General features: G+C 40.9%; 1 protein-coding gene across 2 annotated transcripts in view; it reads right to left on the bottom strand.

The window, feature by feature from the left end:
* Positions 1–14,894: 14,894 nt before the first annotated feature.
* The window catches only part of LOC128686237 (chromatin complexes subunit BAP18), a 37,002-nt gene continuing 34,740 nt past the window's right edge, over positions 14,895–17,156 (bottom strand). For both annotated transcript variants that reach the window (XM_070083242.1, XM_070083241.1), the window contains one exon: positions 14,895–15,363. In XM_070083242.1, coding sequence (XP_069939343.1) covers positions 15,111–15,363 — 253 coding nt within the window. In that variant the 3' untranslated portion in view covers positions 14,895–15,110. The remainder of the gene's footprint in view (positions 15,364–17,156) is intronic.

Raw genomic sequence — 17,156 nt, 5'->3', positions numbered from 1 at the left:
TTTTGGTACTTTGTTACAAATTTTTTCTTGAATACTATCGTGTTTCTCACCTTCTTTATCAATGGGCTGGCACTAGCAACTTTCTTTGGGCCCATGGTAACTTATTTAGCAGTCACACAGAATAAACGAATGCAAAAAAACAATGAATTATTATGAAATGTTTCCTATGACCTCGTAGGATAATGTTGACTCACCAAGAAACAAAGCAACACTGCCTCAGAATGCACGTGTGGGAGGCTTTGTGTGCGTGCGGTACTCAGACAGGTACCATACCACTGATGAGAACAGAGGAAAGTAACGAAAACTGAGCCAATATTTTTACGAAAAAAGTCAGCGATAACTGAAACTAATGAAAACAGAACCCAACGAAAAGGGAGGGTCCACTGCATGCTCTTTCAAACCATGAGTTTACATACATACATACACACATACATACATGTGCGCACACACACATGAACGCATGCAAGCATGTACATATATAAGGGGTGAAAAAAGGAGAGGGGGTAAATTAAGAGGCATAACCCAAGATCAGATACAGAGATTAAAAGTCCATACTAAATTGAGTCTATTATTTATTAAATTAGCTTTACTAATGCCTGTGATTTTTCTGTATATATGAGGGTCATGAAGATCTTGGAAGCAAACAAAATACTGAAGGCAATGGCATCATGTTGATTCTGCAGTAAAAAGATGTTTGCTGAGAAAGATCAAAAGACCCACAGACATTGACGTAATTCCTGGCACTAATGGACATGGAGATACCAGGCAACTCTGGCAAAGGTGTGTGGTGCTCTTCCCTGCAAGCAGAATTGGGTTACTGTCTGGTTATACAAGCAACCCTCCTCCTCTAACCCTTTCACTGTCCATCAATAGGTCTACATCATTGATGCCAGGGTCCCTCGCACAGATTTACATTTTGAGCTCAGCTCCAAAGGATAAGCTGAGCTGTAAATTTTGGCCTAATACAAGAGTGGGTCAGTTTGGTGGGTGTGCACAGTATAAAAAGAATTCTGCCTCGCATGTGCATTATGGGAAATCGGAGCTCTGACCTTGTGTTTGGTTTATAATAAGAACTTTTGCTGGCTGTTTCTTGCTATCATTTGATAGAATAGAAGATACAGTAGACCCTCATATTACACAGATTTATTTGGCACATTCTGGTTATTATAATACTGAAAAATTGCGGCATAATTTTATACAACACTTCATAAAATTAACTTAACATGGTTTGGTTTGTGGGAGGGGAAAAAATCTGAAGTGTTGCCTGTGAGACATTTCCCTAGCTGTGGGTGGGACCACTGTTTCCGTGAAGCTGCACCGGGCTTCAAGGCAGCAAAGGATCACTTCACCTTGCTCCTTTACGGTAATGCATCAGGTGATTTCAAGTGTAAGCACATGGTTATTTATCACTCTAAGAATCCTTGTGCTTTGAAAGGTGTACAAAAAACACCTTACTAGTAATTTGGAGGTCAAACCAGTCAGCATGGATGACAGAGGAAATACAGTGGACCCCCGGTTAACGATATTTTTTCACTCCAGAAGTATGTTCAGGTGCCAGTACTGAGCGAATTTGTTCCCATAAGGAATATTGTGAAGTAGATTAGTCCATTCCAGACCCCCAAACATACACGTACAAACGCACTTACATAAATACACGTACATAATTGGTCGCATTTGGAGGTAATCGTTATGCGGGGGTCCACTGTATTTATTGACTGGTTTAAGCATCACTTTATTCCTGAAGTCAAGTTTTACCTGCACAGCAAGAACCTTGCATTCATGGCTCTCTTCATTCTTGATAATTCCCATACTCATCCAGAAGCTTTGCTGGATGTGACCCCACATGTAAAAGTTTTATTTTTTACCTCCAAATACAACATCTTTAATACAACCACTGGATCTGGGAGTTATTAAGTCATTCAAGTGTAATTACACAAGAAAAGTTATGAAAAACTAGTTGCATCAATGGACTCTGACTCCAACCTGGCAGTAACAAGCTTCTAAAATAATGTATAATGTACTGCAGGGTAAAAGAAGCTAGAGATCCATTATAGAATTTATGCACACTCCAATACAACCATCGACTTTAGTACCAGAACCTCAACAATCCACTTCTGCTGACAAGCAACAACCATTCACCTCAGCCCAGTAGGGCCACACCATGCATCTCCACTCTCTTCACAATCGCGGACATATACCAGCAACCACAATTTAAGGTAAATATTATTATTTCTTCAAGGTAGTAGGTTGGTAGACAGCAACCACCCAGGGAGGTACTACCGTCCTGCCAAGTGAGTGTAAAACGAAAGCCTGTAATTGTTTTACATGATGGTAGGATTGCTGGTGTCTTTTGTCTGTCTCATAAATATGCAAGATTACAGGTACGTCTTGCTACTTCTACTTACACTTAGGTCACACTACACATACATGTACACGTTTATTTATACACACTCATCTGAGTTTTCTTTGATTTTATCTTAATAGTTCTTGGTCTTATTACTTTTCCTTTTATATCCATGGGGAAGTGGAATAAGAATCTTTCCTCCGTAAGCCATGCGTGTTGTAAAAGTCAACTAAAATGCCGGGAACAATGGGCTAGTAACCCCTTTTCCTGTAAAGATTACTAAAAAGAATAAGAAGAAGAAAATTGTCAAAGTGGGAAGTCTGAATGTGCGTGGATGTTGTGCAAATGATAAGAAAGAGATGATTGTGGATGTTATGAATGAGAAGAAACTGGATGTCCTGGCTTTAAGTGAAACAAAGCTGAAGGGGGTGGGAGAGTTTCAATGGAGAGGAATAAATGGGATTAGGTCAGGGGTTTCAAATAGAGTTAGAGCTAAAGAAGGAGTAGCAATAATGTTGAAGGATAAGCTATGGCAGGAAAAGAGGGACTACAAATGTATAAATTCAAGGATTATGTGGAGTAAAATAAAGATTGGATGTGAAAAGTGGGTTATAGTAAGCGTGTATGCACCTGGAGAAGAGAGAAGTGTAGAGGAGAGAGAGAGATTCTGGGAAATGTTGAGTGAATGCGTGGGGAGTTTTGAATCAAGTGTGAGAGTAATGGTGGTTGGGGATTTCAATGCTAAAGTGGGTAAAAATGTTATGGAGGGAGTAGTAGGTAATTTTGGGGTGCCAGGGGTAAATGTAAATGGGGAGCCTTTAATTGAGCTATGTGTAGAAAGAAATTTGGTAATAAGTAATACATATTTTATGAAAAAGAGGATAAATAAATATACAAGGTATGATGTAGCACGTAATGAAAGTAGTTTGTTAGATTATGTATTGGTGGATAAAAGGTTGATGGGTAGGCTCCAGGATGTACATGTTTATAGAGGGGCAACTGATATATCGGATCATTATTTAGTTGTAGCTACAGTTAGAGTAAGAGGTAGATGGGAAAAGAGGAAGGTGGCAACAACAAGTAAGAGGGAGGTGAAAGTGTATAAACTAAGGGAGGAGGAAGTTCGGGCGAGATATAAGCGACTATTGGCAGAAAGGTGGGCTAGTGCAAAGATGAGTAGTGGGGGGGTTGAAGAGGGTTGGAATAGTTTTAAAAATGCAGTATTAGAATGTGGGGCAGAAGTTTGTGGTTATAGGAGGGTGGGGGCAGGAGGAAAGAGGAGTGATTGGTGGAATGATGAAGTAAAGGGTGTGATAAAAGAGAAAAAGGTAGCTTACGAGAGGTTTTTACAAAGCAGAAGTGTTATAAGAAGAGCAGAGTATATGGAGAGTAAAAGAAAGGTGAAGAGAGTGGTGAGAGAGTGCAAAAGGAGAGCAGATGAAAGAGTGGAGAGGCACTGTCAAGAAATTTTAATGAAAATAAGAAAAAATTTTGGAGTGAGTTAAACAAGTTAAGAAAGCCTAGGGAAAGTATGGATTTGTCAGTTAAAAACAGAGTAGGGGAGTTAGTAGATGGGGAGAGGGAGGTATTAGGTAGATGGCGAGAATATTTTGAGGAACTTTTAAATGTTAAGGAAGAAAGGGAGGCGGTAATTTCATGCACTGGCCAGGGAGGTATACCATCTTTTAGGAGTGAAGAAGAGCAGACTGTAAGTGTGGTGGAGGTACGTGAGGCATTACGTAGAATGAAAGGGGGTAAAGCAGCTGGAACTGATGGGATCATGACAGAAATGTTAAAAGCAGGGGGGGATATAGTGTTGGAGTGGTTGGTACTTTTGTTTAACAAATGTATGAAAGAGGGGAAGGTACCTAGGGATTGGCGGAGAGCATGTATAGTCCCTTTATATAAAGGGAAAGGGGACAAAAGAGATTGTAAAAATTATAGAGGAATAAGTTTACTGAGTATACCAGGAAAAGTATACGGTAGGGTTATAATTGAAAGAATTAGAGGTAAGACAGAATGTAGAATTGCGGACGAACAAGGAGGTTTCAGAGTGGGTAGGGGATGTGTAGATCAAGTGTTTACATTGAAGCATATATGTGAACAGTATTTAGATAAAGGTAGGGAAGTTTTTATTGCATTTATGGATTTAGAAAAGGCATATGATAGAGTGGATAGAGGAGCAATGTGGCAGATGTTGCAAGTTTATGGAATAGGTGGTAAGTTACTAAATGCTGTAAAGAGCTTTTATGAGGATAGTGAGGCCCAGGTTAGGGTGTGTAGAAGAGAGGGAGAATACTTCCCGGTAAAAGTAGGTCTTAGACAGGGATGTGTAATGTCACCATGGTTGTTTAATATATTTATAGATGGGGTTGTAAAAGAAGTAAATGCTAGGGTGTTCGGGAGAGGGGTGGGATTAAATTATGGGGAATCAAATTCAAAATGGGAATTGACACAGTTACTTTTTGCTGATGATACTGTGCTTATGGGAGATTCTAAAGAAAAATTGCAAAGGTTAGTGGATGAGTTTGAGAATGTGTGTAAAGGTAGAAAGTTGAAAGTGAACATAGAAAAGAGTAAGGTGATGAGGGTATCAAATGATTTAGATAAAGAAAAATTGGATATCAAATTGGGGAGGAGGAGTATGGAAGAAGTGAATGTTTTCAGATACTTGGGAGTTGACGTGTCAGCGGATGGATTTATGAAGGATGAGGTGAATCATAGAATTGATGAGGGAAAAAAGGTGAGTGGTGCGTTGAGGTATATGTGGAGTCAAAAAACGTTATCTATGGAGGCAAAGAAGGGAATGTATGAAAGTATAGTAGTACCAACACTCTTATATGGATGTGAAGCTTGGGTGGTAAATGCAGCAGCGAGGAGACGGTTGGAGGCAGTGGAGATGTCCTGTCTAAGGGCAATGTGCGGTGTAAATATTATGCAGAAAATTCGGAGTGTGGAAATTAGGAGAAGGTGTGGAGTTAATAAAAGCATTAGTCAGAGGGCAGAAGAGGGGTTGTTGAGGTGGTTTGGTCATTTAGAGAGAATGAATCAAAGTAGAATGACATGGAAAGCATATAAATCTATAGGGGAAGGAAAGAGGGGTAGGGGTCGTCCTCGAAAGGGTTGGAAAGAGGGGGTAAAGGAGGTTTTGTGGGTGAGGGGCTTGGACTTCCAGCAAGCGTGCATGAGCGTGTTAGATAGGAGTGAATGGAGACGAATGATACTTGGGACCTGACGATCTGTTGGAGTGTGAGCAGGGTAATATTTAGTGAAGGGATTCAGGGAAACCGGTTATTTTCATATAGTCGGACTTGAGTCCTGGAAATGGGAAGTACAATGCCTGCACTTTAAAGGAGGGGTTTGGGATATTGGCAGTTTGGAGGGATATGTTGTGTATCTCTATACGTATATGCTTCTAAACTGTTATATTCTGAGCACCTCTGCAAAAGCAGTGATAATGTGTGAGTGTGGTGAAAGTGTTGAATGATGATGAAAGTATTTTCTTTTTGGGGATTTTCTTTCTTTTTTGTGGGTCACCCTGCCTCGGTGGGAGACGACCGACTTGTTGAAAAAAAAAAAAAAAAAAAAAAAATTATTATTTCTGTTGTGTATGTAGCCTTAAGCAACAAAAACAACATTATCATTTTTATTTATGTAAGATCTGGATGTCTAAATAAAAAAAGGTGTTTGGCTTTTCGGGGGGGGGGGGGGGCAGGAACGTAAACCTATTTTTCCCCCACAAGTTCTTCAGTTCATATAACACGGATTTTACGTAACACGGCATTTTCAGGAACGTAACTACCGTGTAATATGAGGGTCTACTGTATACTGAAATAGAGTTGATTTTGGTTGGTTTCAAGACTGGAAGTAAGTTGAAATCAAGCTCAAAGTAGAGGAAATATTAAATTTTTGCCAATTTTCCAGGGGATTGTAGGGCATTTTGATTTATTCTGCAGTATTTTGCTTGGTGCCACAGTGCCAGCAGTTGCAACACTGCTGTTGTGTGGGTTTGTTCCTTCACTAGCAGGTGTTGACCTGCTGCATATACTGACGGGGAAAGTTCTTGGCTATCGAACATCATTTTAACTATACTCAACTCTGATATTAACCCTCCCCTCAAACATCTCCTTGCCAACCTCAACAGAACACATGACCATAATACAAGGCACAGATCACTCTTTGATGTTCCTCGTGTCCATCTCACACTATGCAAAAACTCAATGCACATAAAAGGCCCTAAAATCTGGAATTCATTACCTGTAAATATAAAAGAAACACTACCTGTTTATAAATTCAAGTCTCTTCTCAAAGTTCACTTACTCACTCAAAACCAAATAAATACTGAATAACTGAACCATATAAATTGTATATCCTAAATGTTACTCACAATTATATCACACAAATGTTAAACCTAACTTTGTTATTTTTTTTAAATACACTACCTAACAGAATACTCCATTCTACTGAATGAACAGCAATGCATGCAACCATAGGACCTGTCTTTGTAATACTCATTTGTATTTTATAGTTATCTGTTTACAATAATGTCTTATCACTGATTTCATCATTGCTTAGTTAATCTTAAGTTAATTTTAAGCCAGCCCGTAATGCTATGCATATAAGTGGCTTTGGCATGCTGCTCTTACCTGTATTTTTTGTACCTCTGTTTGTATGCTAAAATTTCTAAATAAATAAATAAATAAATAAATACTGGTCAAGTATAACATGCAAGTGGAGCAGACGTAAATTTTGCTCATAGTGATTGGGAAGCATTGCAATTCTTAATGTTTTTGTATGTCAGAAGCACAGTCTATTTTGCTGTAAAATCACATGAAGGATGCAAACCATTATACAGCACTGAAGGTGGGGTGATAATGCGGTCCTGGATACTGTGTCAAGCCAAATTAATTTATTAGCTTGGTCAATAATAATAATAGTAAATTCAAACTAAGTGCTAAACCTGAAAGGATCTTTAGTCAGGTCAGCATCATTAACTCAATGTGCATCTGACTTTTTAGAGGATGGAAGTATATGTCTTGGCCAAAAATGTATTGAGAGTTCTTGCATATGTGGTCATTCAGGTATGTTTCAGAGGAAAAAGAATTCTTGTTCATTGTCATGTCTGAAACTTTTCTGTCAGTGTTAGTGTGTGTGATTGTAGTATGTGTATAATATCACTGTTTTTGTTGGTATGTTGCTATCTCTTGGCAGATGGTTTTGAGCCACTCTTGTCCATTGGTGTGAGGACAATCTGTGAATTATTATGTAAGGGGGGGAAGCCAGTTCTATAGTCAAGGTACAGCAGTCAGAGGTACCAGATAGAAGATCAGTACAGGAGAGCCCCTGCTTTACGGTGTTTCGCAAATATGGTGGTTTTCAATTATACCCATTTTTCATTTATTCAGGCTACCTACAATAAATATATTCACCACTCACTGTAAGCCAAGTAGAAAAATATTTTAAGGTAAGTAATGTGTGTGCTATATATGCATTTTTTAGGGCCTGGCTCTATTGCTCGCTTAATGTATGATGTGTAAACACATTATCAGGCTTTTATATGCATACGAAAGTAAAAAGAAGACTGTTTCACTTCACAGTGATTTTCACTTTACAGTATTAGCCTGGAACCTAATCTGCTGTATTAGCGGGCCCTCCTGTACTGGATTCTGGCAACAAAGAATTGCTCAAAAACCATTCCAGGTTCTGAGGAGAGTTCATAGCAGTACAGTGGCTAATAGAGGGTGTCATGGTCACTAGGGATCAGGAGGCAAAGAGGGGAATGTATGAGAGTATAGTTTTACCAACGCTCTTATATGGGTGTGAAGCATGGGTGATGAATGTTGCAGCGAGGAGAAGGCTGGAGGCAGTGGAGATGTCATGTCTGAGGGCAATGTGTGGTGTGAATATAATGCAGAGAATTCGTAGTTTGGAAGTTAGGAGGAGGTGCGGGATTACCAAAACTGTTGTCCAGAGGGCTGAGGAAGGGTTGTTGAGGTGGTTCAGACATGTAGAGAGAATGGAGCGAAACAGAATGACTTCAAGAGTGTATCAGTCTGTAGTGGAAGGAAGGCGGGGTAGGGGTCGGCCTAGGAAAGGTTGGAGGGAGGGGGTAAAGGAGGTTTTGTGTGCGAGGGGCTTGGACTTCCAGCAGGTATGCGTGAGCGTGTTTGATAGGAGTGAATGGAGACAAATGGTTTTTAATACTTGACGTGCTGTTGGAGTGTGAGCAAAGTAACATTTATGAAGGGGTTCAGGGAAACCGGCAAGCCGGACTTGAGTCCTGGAGATGGGAAGTACAGTGCCTGCACTCTGAAGGAGGGGTGTTAATGTTGCAGTTTAAAAACTGTAGTGTAAAGCACCCTTCTGGCAAGACAGTGATGGAGTGAATGATGGTGAAAGTTTTTCTTTTTCGGGCCACCCTGCCTTGGTGGGAATCGGCCAGTGTGATAATAATAAAAAAAAACTCACTAATGAAGAAAAAAAAGTGGAGGATTAATTCTTAGAAGAGACAAAAAGAAACCACATACCCACCTTGAACCAAGGTTGCTTTTGTTGCAACAAGCAGAGTTGTTAAACCTAGCAACCACTTCTTACCCTACTTGGTGAACAACACCATGATGGTACCTCCAGAATTGACTGAGCTAGGTTTAGAGACCCTGCCTGAATATACAAAACCACTAATCATGCGATCTTCTTTCAACTAATATTGGTGGTGGGCAAACCAAATGAATGCCAGGAGTCATACATCCTTAGTTGCCACTATTGGCAACCTCCAGAAGTTCTTCCAGATGGCCAACCAATGTCCCCCAGCAAGGTCACCTGACACACTCCAAGTTGATCTTACTTCATCAAGTGGAGTAACAACTACAGCAACACTATCAACAGAAGCTACATTCAATCATGGCTGACAGCAGTCCTTTTTCCCTCTGTCTAGGAGGTGGATTTTACAAAAGGAGGAAATCTTCCCCACCGAGGCCAAATGGAGACACAAAGTTAAGGGTTACAGCATTTGGATTTTTAAACAAGGGCAAGAGGTTCAATTCCTCAAATTAAGAATCCCTTTGCTGCAGCAAGGGACCCACCTTGAAGGAAATCAACTGAATCATATTATACATTTTGCCAATCTGAACCTGACATGACAAAGACAAATGATGAAAATATGATAAAAAAAAAGAACTCATTTAAAAAAAGCATTTTCCTATACAGAAGAAACTTTTTTTTTATTTTTTTTTATTATCACACTGGCCGATTCCCACCAAGGCAGGGTGGCCCGAAAAAGAAAAACTTTCACCATAATTCACTCCATCACTGTCTTGCCAGAAGGGTGCTTTACACTACAGTTTTTAAACTGCAACATTAACACCCCTCCTTCAGAGTGCAGGCACTGTACTTCCCATCTCCAGGACTCAAGTCCGGCCTGCCGGTTTCCCTGAACCCCTTCATAAATGTTACTTTGCTCACACTCCAACAGCACGTCAAGTATTAAAAACCATTTGTCTCCATTCACTCCTATCAAACACGCTCACGCATGCCTGCTGGAAGTCCAAGCCCCTTGCACACAAAACCTCCTTTACCCCCTCTCTCCAACCTTTCCTAGGCCAACCCCTACCCCGCCTTCCTTCCACTACAGACTAATACACTCTTTAAGTCATTCTGTTTCGCTCCATTCTCTCTACATGTCCGAACCACCTCAACAACCCTCATACAAATACCACAATGTAGCAGACTGTATACTGTAATAATATTTGAATATATTAAATATATATGTGGCAAGAATTACCTGGAGTTTACCTGGAGAGAGTTCCGGGGGTCAACGCCCCCGCGGCCCGGTCTGAGACCAGGCCTCCTGGTGGATCACAGCCTGATCAACCAGGCTGTTGCTGCTGGCTGCACGCAAACCAACATACGAGCTACAGCCCGGCTGATCCGGAACTGACTTTAGGTGCTTGTCCAGTGCCAGCTTGAAGACTGCCAGGGGTCTGTTGGTAATCCCCCTTATGTGTGCTGGGAGGCAGTTGAACAGTCTCGGGCCCCTGACACTTATTGTATGGTCTCTTAACGTGCTAGTGACACCCCTGCTTTTCATTGGGGGGATGGTGCATCGTCTGCCAAGTCTTTTGCTTTCGTAATGAGTGATTTTCGTGTGCAAGTTCGGTACTAGTCCCTCTAGGATTTTCCAGGTGTATATAATCATGTATCTCTCCCTCCTGCGTTCCAGGGAATACAGGTTTAGGAACCTCAAGCGCTCCCAATAATTGAGGTGTTTTATCTCCGTTATGCGTGCCGTGAAAGTTCTCTGTACATTTTCTAGGTCGGCAATTTCACCTGCCTTGAAAGGTGCTGTTAGTGTGCAGCAATATTCCAGCCTAGATAGAACAAGTGACCTGAAGAGTGTCATCATGGGCTTGGCCTCCCTAGTTTTGAAGGTTCTCATTATCCATCCTGTCATTTTTCTAGCAGATGCGATTGATACAATGTTATGGTCCTTGAAGGTGAGATCCTCCGACATGATCACTCCCAGGTCTTTGACGTTGGTGTTTCGCTCTATTTTGTGGCCAGAATTTGTTTTGTACTCTGATGACGATTTAATTTCCTCATGTTTACCATATCTGAGTAATTGAAATTTCTCATCGTTGAACTTCATATTGTTTTCTGCAGCCCACTGAAAGATTTGGTTGATGTCTGCCTGGAGCTTTGCAGTGTCTGCAATGGAAGACACTGTCATGCAGATTCGGGTGTCATCTGCAAAGGAAGACACGGTGCTGTGGCTGACATCCTTGTCTATGTCGGATATAAGGATGAGGAACAAGATGGGAGCGAGTACTGTGCCTTGTGGAACAGAGCTTTTCACCGTAGCTGCCTCGGACTTTACTCTGTTGACGACTACTCTCTGTGTTCTGTTAGTGAGGAAATTATAGATCCATCGACCGACTTTTCCTGTTATTCCTTTAGCACGCATTTTGTGCGCTATTACGCCATGGTCACACTTGTCGAAGGCTTTTGCAAAGTCTGTATATATTACATCTGCATTCTTTTTGTCTTCTAGTGCATTTAGGACCTTGTCGTAGTGGTCCAATAGTTGAGACAGACAGGAGCGACCTGTTCTAAACCCATGTTGCCCTGGGTTGTGTAACTGATGGGTTTCTAGATGCGTGGTGATCTTGCTTCTTAGGACCCTTTCAAAGATTTTTATGATATGGGATGTTAGTGCTATTGGTCTGTAGTTCTTTGCTGTTGCTTTACTGCCCCCTTTGTGGAGTGGGGCTATGTCTGTTGTTTTTAGTAACTGTGGGACGACCCCCGTGTCCATGCTCCCTCTCCATAGGATGGAAAAGGCTCGTGATAGGGGCTTCTTGCAGTTCTTGATGAACACAGAGTTCCATGAGTCTGGCCCTGGGGCAGAGTGCATGGGCATGTCATTTATCGCCTGTTCGAAGTCATTTGGCGTCAGGATAACATCGGATAGGCTTGTGTTAATCAAATTTTGTGGCTCTCTCATAAAAAATTCATTTTGATCTTCGACTCTCAGTCTGGTTAGCGGCTTGCTAAAAACTGAGTCATATTGGGACTTGAGTAGCTCACTCATTTCCTTGCTGTCATCTGTGTAGGACCCATCTTGTTTAAGTAGGGGCCCAATACTGGACGTTGTTCTCGATTTTGATTTGGCATAGGAGAAGAAATACTTTGGGTTTCTTTCGATTTCATTTATGGCTTTTAGTTCTTCCCGCGATTCCTGACTCCTAAAGGATTCTTTTAGCTTAAGTTCGATGCTTGCTATTTCTCTGACCAGTGTCTCCCTGCGCATTTCAGATATATTGACCTCTTTTAGCCGCTCTGTTATTCTTTTCCGTCGCCTGTAAAGGGAGCGCCTGTCTCTTTCTATTTTACATCTACTCCTCCTTTTTCTTAGAGGAATAAGCCTTGTGCATACATCGAGTGCCACCGAGTTAATCTGTTCTAGGCATAAGTTTGGGTCTGTGTTGCTTAGTATATCTTCCCAGCTTATATCGGTTAGGACTTGGTTTACTTGGTCCCACTTTATGTTTTTGTTATTGAAGTTGAATTTGGTGAATGCTCCCTCGTGACTAGTCTCATTTTGTCGGTCTGGGGCTCCACGCATACATGTCTGAACCTCAATTATGTTGTGATCTGAGTATATTGTTTTTGATATGGTGACATTTCTTATCAGATCATCATTGTTAGTGAATATGAGGTCTAGTGTATTCTCCAGTCTAGTAGGCTCTATTATTTGCTGGTTTAAATTGAATTTTGTGCAGAGATTTAAAAGCTCGTGTGAGTGTGAGTTTTCATCAGAGCTGCCTCCTGGTGTTATTTCTGCAACAATATTATTTGCTATATTCCTCCATTTTAGGTGCCTTAAGTTGAAATCCCCCAGGAGCAAGATGTTGGGTGCAGGAGCTGGAAGATTTTCCAGACAGTGGTCAATTTTTAACAGCTGTTCCTGGAATTGCTGGGAAGTTGCATCCGGAGGCTTGTAGACTACCACAATGACTAGGTTTTGGTTCTCGACCTTTACTGCTAAAACTTCCACTACGTCATTTGAGGCATTAAGCAGTTCTGTGCAAACAAGTGACTCTGCAATGTACAGGCCAACCCCCCCCTTTTGCCTGTTCACTCTGTCACATCTGTATAGGTTGTAACCTGGGATCCATATTTCGTTGTCCAAGTGATCCTTTATGTGGGTCTCAGTGAAAGCCGCGAACATTGCCTTTGCCTCTGCAAGCAGTCCACGGATGAAAGGTATTTTGTTGTTTGTTGCTGGCTTTAGACCCTGTATATTTGCAAAGAAGAATGTTATCGGACTGGTGGTATTGTTGGTACTGGGGGGGGATTTTTTTTCCGGCATTAGTATCTGTATCTGTTGGTTTGGAGTGGAGGCCATCGACTGTGGTTCCACTCCAGGAATGACTGGATTTGGTGTACGATTTCTGCCATTTCCTGCCAGTTTTTTTTCCTTCCTGGCACTAAAAAACCTCTCCCTCTTGAGTGTCTGTGGCTACCCAGGTTTTCCCATGGCCTGGATGTTTTGTATCTTTTTGTCCCCTTTAGATGGTATGCCTGGCAATTTAAGTTATAGCACAGTCTTTCCTGTACTGAAGAGGTACACATTTCAGGGTGAAAAAGCTTACAGGAAGGGAGTTTGCATTTTCCTGTTGTCATATGGACATGACATTTTCTAGGGTGGTCATAGTTGCATGTCCCATCTGTTTTTCCAGATTTCCCATGCCAGCAGATACCAAGTGCATAGTATGTGCACAGGCTTGGTTTCCGTTTGCCTTGGGTTTCTGTGACTGTATTCCCTGTTGGTGCATGTTTCCCTGTCTTATTCCTATCCTCCCTAGCACCAACAATGGAGCTCCCACCAGTTGTTTTTGGTAATTTATCCTCACTATTGCTATTGGAGTCCTCTTGTTTGCTATTTCCTGCGGTATTTCTTGTTTGCAATATTGGTTTTATCTTATCTTTGACTACACTTGTTTCCCTACTATGGCTCCTGTCTTCTATGAGGTCATTTATATGTATTCCTTCCTGCGTATAATTCCCGACTACCTGGACAAAATCTCCAGCTTCACCATTACTGTCTCCCAGGACAGTATCTCCAGCTTCACCATTTCTGTCTCCCAGGACAGCACCTCCAGCTTCACCATTACTGTCTCCCAGGACAGCACTATCAGCCCCACATTTACTGACTACCAGGACATCACCTCCAGCCTTACAGTTTGTGACTACATGGCCAGTATCAAGGGCAGTACCATTCAGCCCAGACTTTTTATGTTCCCATCTGTTGTAGAAAGCTTCCAGGTTTTCTATGAAAGCAGCTTTGATGTTGTCCTCTTTTAATACCCTTGTGATTTTAGTCCACAGATTTTCCTCATTTGGGCATACCCAAAAACACTTCTCTGTTTTAATACTGCTTGTAGCTAGTTCTGGGATATCTGCACAAGGAGCGTGACACCAATTTCCACAAAAATGACAATTTATCCATGTGGAAGCCCGTTTGTTTGACTGACCACAGACTACACACAGCTTCATAATGATGTGAATGGTTGATTTACTGCAATTCTACTAGCAACCTCTTGAATATTATATTAATAACCTTAAATGAAGCTCTAGCTATTTGTATTTCTGTTTCTAACTCTTTTTGTATATTGGACAGCTTACCGTCACGTTCCTGATTTTTAATGTTTGTGTTTATAAGGGCGCCTACAAACCCATCCGTTTACAGTCTGCTTTATTGTCCAACGAAACTGTTTGAAACCAGTCCCGGGTTCGGACCAGTCAAGGGTTCGGACCAGTCGATCTGCTTCTACCAAAAAAATATCTTTTTTGATAGATCTAACTGAAGTGATAGATACAGAATAGACAAAATAGAGCTTGAAAAGAACACCACTGCCAAAGAAATTGGCACTGTAGGTTATTAATACTTTGAACAGTGACAGGAAACCACTATTCCAGAGACACAGAACTAGTATCATTACACCATATTAAATAACCTAAGACATTGGGTGATGATATTGACTCTTTGTAATAGTAGTTTTCCTTTATTTTCATGTTAATGTTAAATATTAAATACTGTACAGTACAAAGTTGTAGACATTGTAGATAATTTTCACATTTTTCAAAACTGGGTTACTGTCAAATGCTTATAATTTTAAGAGAATAAATTTCCATGCCTTTATACAATACAATTTTTTTTAAAAACATAACTTATTTTATGTGCTTCCATTTCAAAATGCTTAACCCATTAAGAAGTAACTACCTCATTTGCACCCTCAAAATCCATACCAACACCACCCATTCCCTCCACATCCACTTCTGATTCTGATGCATTAAGCATATTGAGAGTCACATCTCGACCTCCAAGCATGCTTCCCCCACCCGCACTGGCTGATGCTTGAGTAGTTGTAGTCTGCTGAGTTTGTAAAGCTGCTGCAGCTTGGGGGGAAATGCCTGCATCTTCAAAGGCCTTCTTTTTAAGTGCTGACCGAATCTGTGTACTGAAAAAATAAACCTTTTGTACTCCAAAATACTCAGAAAATAAAAGTTTTTAAAATAAAAAATTGGATTTTTTTCCTATTGTACCACTTAACAGAAGTGTTAAAACAAAGATCATGAAAATATCTGTGTCAACAGCTGCTGATACCTCTCTCCTGGTAAGATAATGATGCTGATGATAGTATATTCAAATGAAGACCTAAACCCAAAAGTCATACAACACTGCAGTTAGGAATGTATGAAAGGAGGAATCCACAGAAGTGATGAGGGAGTGAAGGGCAGGGGTAAGTGGAGGTAGGGGGAGAGTGTAAGAGGAAAATTAAAATCACAGTTATTATAATAAGTTAGTTTCTGTTATAAAGCCAGAGTCTGTGTCAGAGGTGGGACTTACAGCAAGGAAGTCGTACATTATTAGCGTGTTGGGGCTGTAAGGCGATGGAAGTGAATTCTGCATACCTGCTGATAGGCTGGGCAATGTATAAAGATATGAAGTGACAGTGGAACCTGACAGTCCACTCAAGAGTGGTGCTGGGTATTTTTTCATGAGGTGTCCATGAGTGAGCAGTGTGTGGTCAATATGGAGATTGAAAAGTGAAGTCTCCCAAACACAACAGCAATAAGATGATGTTCCCAAAACCTAATTAGGTTTAACAAAAAACAATTTGCTGTGGACCAACTCAGACCAACATAAAAAAAATAGTCTGTGTAAGAAATGCTCATGGGAAACCAGGAGGTCACGAGCAGCTGACTAAGAGGTCGAGTCTGTCTGTTTGCTACCCCAAACATTGACATATCCAGGGACCAGCAAAACCTGATGTCTTTGTGCTTACTAGAAAAGCAGCATAACCATAGAAATACGAAGGATGAGGGGAATTAAATTTCTGGACTGCACTTAAGTCTAAAATAACTATGAATGATGAGGCAGACATCAACACAATATGCACAATAGCCATGAGAACTGCATACAACTTGGCAGTGAAAACACTGGCTGAGTCTAGTAAATGACCTCAGATTTCGTTAGGGAAAAAATTGCTGTACTATATCCAACGTCGTCAGGAGTTTTAGGATCATCATTGTACACTGCAACAGCATGAGAATGAGAAAGGAAGTAATAAAGAAAGAGTGAGTGTGAGGTTATACAGTGGACCCCCGGGTTGCGATATTAATCCGTTCCTGAGAGCGATGCCATCGCAAACCGGGGGTCCACTGTATTTCAAACATGGAAGCGGGAAAGAGCAAACATCAGTTATCAAGACTTCTAGTAAGATGGTACCTTGCATGAATGAAGAAATTTATAGGTTAAATCCACCCCTGGGAACTTGTATTTTCAAGAGCATGGTACACCCTTAACAAATAAAATACTGTACAGTGGACCCTCGCCTAATGAACGCATTGCATAACGTTAAATTCGCCTAATGATACATTTTAACGCTAACACTTTGCCTCGGCTAACGCTAAAAAACTCGCCTGACGATATTCGTTCTCGGGTACCAATTAATATCGCTAGGTGAGGGTCCACTGTACTTGGTTTCCTGTTACTTGAGTGACTTTAGGATAAACAAGAAACTTGCACAATACAGGTTAATGTGCATGATTTACAAGGGGTATTCCCAGACTGGTAAGGATGCCATGGAAAAGAGGAGTTAACCATAAGGATTCAATATATAGGTAGAAGCTCCCACCTTAGGAGGAGTCAATTCTGGAAACCAGCTAATGAAATCAACCAATCAATTTATTTCCACATGATACATCGTTTGTACAAAAATGGATGAAATTACATCTCTCAAATGGAAAC

This window comes from Cherax quadricarinatus, chromosome 9, assembly GCF_038502225.1.
Source record: "Cherax quadricarinatus isolate ZL_2023a chromosome 9, ASM3850222v1, whole genome shotgun sequence".
Taxonomy (NCBI): domain Eukaryota; kingdom Metazoa; phylum Arthropoda; class Malacostraca; order Decapoda; family Parastacidae; genus Cherax; species Cherax quadricarinatus.
Note: the sequence above shows the minus strand (reverse complement) of the source record. Positions and strands in the feature narration are given on the sequence as shown.